Consider the following 5,480-nt stretch of genomic DNA (forward strand, 5'->3'; position numbering starts at 1 on the left):
GACAGGAAGGAGCAGAGACGGGAAACTGAACATCAGTTGGTTTATTTTACAGCTAATAGATTGGAATGCTTTACTGGCCAAGAAAGTGAAGCCTCCTTTTGTACCCACCATTAGAGGACGAGAAGACGTTAGTAATTTTGATGACGAATTTACCTCCGAAGCACCTATCCTCACTCCACCTCGGGAACCAAGGATACTTTCAGAAGAAGAGCAGGAAATGTTCAGAGATTTTGATTACATTGCTGATTGGTGTTAACTTCCAGACACTGTGAAACCCCAGCTGACTGGCTCACAAGAATGCCTCTCTCAGAAGAATACCCACCCTTCAATTGCTCTCTGTGCCACCTGTAGCTTCTGGGTGTTTTTTTTAAATCACATGAAGATCCTTTTAAGTACTGCTTTAACACTCTTGTGAAGAGTGGCCTCTTGTATATTGTTTTTTATCTGAGCACTGGAAAGCAGGTCTATGGAGTTGTTAAGCTGAGTTGGTGAACCGGGGCTGTGGTCCGCTTCCCCCACAGGCACACGTGGAGCTGTACTGTTTCTCTGGCTCTTCTACAGCAGATAACATCCCTCTTTAAAGTATCTGCCTTAAGTGGGAAAAGCAGACTTTGAGCTAGGTAATCACTTCTCTCGGCCACGTTGGAACAGAAGTTTGGGATATTGATGATACTCCCACAGAACACGGTTCTAGCTGGAGAAGGCAAATGATTTCAGTTGATTATCTTGTGCAGTCTATAAACCTACACCTTTCTATGTACACCTTCATCTTGTGTTCTTAAAATAATGGTATTGAGAACAGATATGCCTTGTTTTGTAAATTTTCTATGGTATTTATTAGGAAAACTGTTAAATGCCTTGCCTTTGAGATAACAACAATGTAAGTGCTTCCATTACAAAGAAAAATCCAGAAAGTTTACCAAAGCCACTTGCCAAACAGTTTTGCCTTCAAGCTTTTTAAGCATGGCTTAAACCCCCGGTCGATATAAAGAATGTAACAAGGATGTTGCTCAGCGTAACCACAGAGCAAAGCATATGCATTTCCCGAGCCCATCCACTTCTGTACTCAGACCCCTGCCTTTCCCACTCACCGAGTGGGCAGATCAGTTAACCAGTCTCTATCTAACCACCTAGATACTGTATCTGCTGTACAATATTGTTTCACTTTTGGAAAACACATGGGTTTTCAATGTATACATGCTGCAAACATGTATATGTGGAAGTTGTAATGTATTATGTCCAGGCAAGTAATTTAATCATACCACTTCATTAATTTTGCACAGTGGCCAAGCGAACAGGATAGAACTGAGTGAAAAAAGTATGTGTATACATACAGGCCGCTGAACTCCAGAACATCGATTGGCAGTTACTGAGGGTAAAAGCAATATGTTGTAACAGAATGTATAAATATTTTTGATAAAAGCAGTGTATATTTTATAAACCCCTTAACACTAAAAGCTGTACCTCAAAAGTTGAAAAATAACTTAGACCAGACACTGTGCATACTTGTAAACCACAACCTATTTTTGGCATCTGTAGGCAAACATCACTTCTTGGAAAATAAGTTTCCCACGTGGTCCTTAGCCCTAGCACCATTCAGAGCCAACAGTGTATGTAATCTCACACGTTCATCCCAGCCAGGAGGTTGCTGGCTAAGAGCGAGAATCAGCACTCACGAATTCAAAACTTGTCATCTTATTCATTCAGAGAAGAAATGCAAACCACCCGAGTGTGCAACACCAAGGTGGTGGTTCAAAATCACAATGCTGGACAGACCTGCACGGTCTGGCAGGGGAGAGACTGAAGGAGGGGAGGGGAGTAAAAAAATTAATGGTTAACAGGTCTAAATCAGCGTTCGCACCGCCACCACCCCGGCAGGAACAAGGCAGGCATCTTTACCGGCACCACAAATCACGTTTGGCAGAGTGAGTCAACTTTCCAGCATTACTTGTTTCCAGATTCTAATTAATCAGAAACAAATCATGTTCCTGTATCTAGCTGAAACCAATGCTTTTGAGGTACAGTCAGCTCACTCTCTTTGGTTCCCAAATATATATATGAGCATCTAACAAGGTGCTTAACACTTACGAAAGTATCCTCAAAAATACCTTTTGTAACTACATCTTGTACAGAAATCTTTTTTTTAATCTAAGTAAATCACTAAAAAAAAAAATAAAAAAATTAGAGGGCAGGGTATGTTCACCCAGTTAAGCTGAAAGAAAGCACTAATTTTATCTCTGTAGTTTTTTAAATATTTTTAGGCAGATTAAGATTTTAAACCCTAGATTGTAAATATATTTTGCTATACTTTATCTGTATGTGGCTGCTGAAGCACTTTGTAAGGAAATTAGGATATTTTAGAATGGTACACTATGCATTAAAATGAAATGTGCCTTTAACAAATGTCATTCTAAGTGTTTTGCAGTCATTAATATCACAAATTAAAGTTTTAAATAGAGTAATTTGTAAATTGTGTCCCAAACATGATTTGCTGTTTCTTGAAGTGACTTGTCAAATTTTCTCCACAGGTAACTTCAGAAAAGAACTTGTAATCAGGAGGGGACTTACAGAAACCCAATTTCATGCTGGTAGCTCAGTGTGCTTCCATTCATTTCTTTAAAAAAAAAAAAAAAAAAATCAAGATAATTACCTCTTTCCAAGGTTGAAGAAAAGTAGCCTCTTGCTTGGGTAAGAAGTCCTTCTGATGGGATCAGGAGAAGACTGTAGCTGTTGAAGTCTGGCCAGCTGGGATCAGCATGCTTCCTTTGAGGGCAGGGGGAGACAGCACTCGCTCCCCTCGCCAAGTATTTCTTCATTATAGTCTCTTTCCTGCCCCCCACTATACAGGAAGGCTCTATAAGCAAATCAAAACCTATACCCAACCCCCCATGAGCCTGTTCTTTAAGCAGAAAATGAAGCTTGCTTTTCCTGAGTGCACTTAGAAAAGAAATCTTCGCTCTTCAGGATAAACTACAATTTCCCATGAGACCAGTGCCTACAGGCACTTAACTTCACCACTTAACCAAGCAATCATTCCAGAAAGGGCTGGCTCCAAATGAAGATGCAGTTTCAAATATCTCATCTAAATTGCAGCGGAATTAGCACAGGCAGTGCCTGAAGATGCTGTGCCCTTGCCTTTGGTGCCGAAGGGCTGCTCTCCCCACACCCTCCCGCCTGCTCCGGGCTCGCTGCTGAACCACCTCCCAGCGACGGCATTAGCAGCGAACCCCGAAGCTATAAACGCCCCCACTGTAGCCCAGCTCCCTGCTCGCCCTTTAGGTTCTGCCAGTCGCACGGTCTCCGCTACCGCTCAGCTTTGGCAATGAAAGGAGGCGATCAGCTAAAACCAGGCTGCAGCGCTGCAACAGCCTCCTCCGCGGCTCCCCCCGCCCATCCCTGCGACCCCCAGACCTGCCTGCCTACAGCTGCTGGCGGACACCCCCCCGGGAGCAAGAACTCATTGCTGAATGCAAAGCTTCTCTAAAAGAAGCCGAATTCCTTAGCTTCATCAAAACAGCTTACTAAAGGGGTCATAACTGCCTAAAAATTAATTCAGTTACACTGTTGGGTTTTTTCCTGGAATGCTTTACGCTAACCGTAGCAGTAACTGGTTTTGAAAACATACAGCCCCTTCACGCATACTCCTCATTCTGCCCCTGGGCTGCACAGTTACTGCCCTCCCCGCGCCGAGGGAGGTACAGAACTGCTCAGGAGCTGCTCGCGGAATAGCAGGAAGAGGCAGGGTCAGGCCAGGACAGTGTCCCTGCCTCCCTCTGCTGCGCACCACAGCTCTGCGCAGATGTATTTAAATTTCCATCCAGACAGCTCGTGCTGTATTTAACAACATCAAGTACTCGCACGTAAGGCCTGAAAGCATTTCAAATACAAGCATGATTGCCAAACCCGAGCTTCGGCCATTGCTAACCTGCGTGTGGTAGATCTAACATACCCATCTATGCCGGGAAGTACGCCCACGGTAAAATCGCTTTCACCTTTGCCTTTCCCAACTGTAAGGGTACATTAGAGATCAGGCCCCGCCTACTCCAAGCATCACACCTTCTCCCACAGAGCAGCTCAGAGCAAGACAGGGACAGCCCAGGTAACAGGCAATGTTGCAACAAAACATAAGGACATGCACTGGAATACAATCCCTCCAAATTGCCAAGAACACCACCTTTAACATCTGCACCAGAATTGCTCAGGACTGCAACCAACAGCTTCAGTGGTGTAACAGAACTGTTCAGCCTTTGGTATTTGTTTAAAGAAAAAAAAAAAAAAAAAAAAGTTGAGCTGCTGCTTTTCCATAGTCCTGCCTGGCAGAAGAGGATTAAAACTAAACCAGCAAGGAAACACTGGGGGCTATTGACAATTAGTGCTATTGGCACTGGACACGCACCATCCCTCCGGATGGCTCAGGACCAGATGCACAGCAAGCTGACCCCTCAGCTGTTCATTTCGGTAATTAAAATGAATTTGCACCTGTGATACAAAATTAACTTGGGAACCAGAAGCCTCCCAGTCAAGTACATTTGTGGCTTTGCACACAAAGAGACACTGTCAGGAGGCAACTAGTTTTTCAAGCTGTTAGTTTGGGGAGGGCTGAATAACTTCTGCCTTTACTCCTCGGCACCTGGTGCGTAATTTCAAACAAGCGCTCACTTCGGAGGCAACTGCGCCAAAAGCTTAACCGCTGCCCAGCCAGACCACAGGGTAGGCTGACGGGTCAGAACATTTAACAGAAACTTAACTAGAACTAGCTTTTACCTTTCTTTGTACAGTACCAAGCATCACAATACTGTCAGGAATGCAACTGAAGGAAGAGCCCTTATGTTTCCCTTCAGCTGCTTTGTCATTATGTCAAATTCACAGAAGCAAAGCAGAGACACATCAGTGAGAATCGGGGAGACCATGCCAAGGATGTGACTAATCCTTTTACAACAAATTTGGAAATCTTCAGCAGCAGTTGTGCAAATATTCAAAGTGCTTTTCAGCAACTGCTTGCGTTCTGGGTTACATCACCCACACCACAGCTAACTACAAAAGCAAAAGCCACACTAGAGATTAAACACTGTCAAGAAAGCGAGCGTTTAAGCAGCCTTGTGGCCAAGTCCGTAAGCAGGAAGCTAACCCTACCGTTCTGTGGACTGCATTCCCGCTCTCAGCATGCGGAACAGTATGTGCCTGTCAAATTGCAGTCATATTCACAAGATGGTAAGTGTTTTTGGAAAACAGTTTATTTGGGAATTACATAATATTTTAAATTTTCCAAAATACATCTTACGAGATCCCTACAAAAGAAATCTACATAAGTACAACAATATGAAATTAAGTTTGTTGCAACAATCATTAAATACTTACTTCCACTAATATATACATACAAAATGCCAAACTGAACTTTTTTACCCTTGGAATGTGTGCTGTCTTCCAGCAGTTATGCTCCATCTCCATATCCTCCAGTTCCACAACATGAAGACTCAATA

At 43.4% G+C, this 5,480-nt stretch overlaps 1 protein-coding gene across 4 annotated transcripts in view; it reads left to right on the top strand.

Moving 5' to 3' along the window:
- PKN2 (protein kinase N2) overlaps positions 1 to 2,470 on the top strand; it is a 56,453-nt gene extending 53,983 nt beyond the window's left edge. For all 4 annotated transcript variants that reach the window (XM_037404582.1, XM_037404581.1, XM_037404583.1 and 1 more), the window contains one exon: positions 53 to 2,470. In XM_037404582.1, the coding sequence (XP_037260479.1) occupies positions 53 to 256 (204 nt within the window). In that variant the 3' untranslated portion in view covers positions 257 to 2,470. The remainder of the gene's footprint in view (positions 1 to 52) is intronic.
- Positions 2,471 to 5,480: the final 3,010 nt, after the last annotated feature.

Source organism: Falco rusticolus, chromosome 11, assembly GCF_015220075.1.
Source record: "Falco rusticolus isolate bFalRus1 chromosome 11, bFalRus1.pri, whole genome shotgun sequence".
NCBI lineage: Eukaryota > Metazoa > Chordata > Aves > Falconiformes > Falconidae > Falco > Falco rusticolus.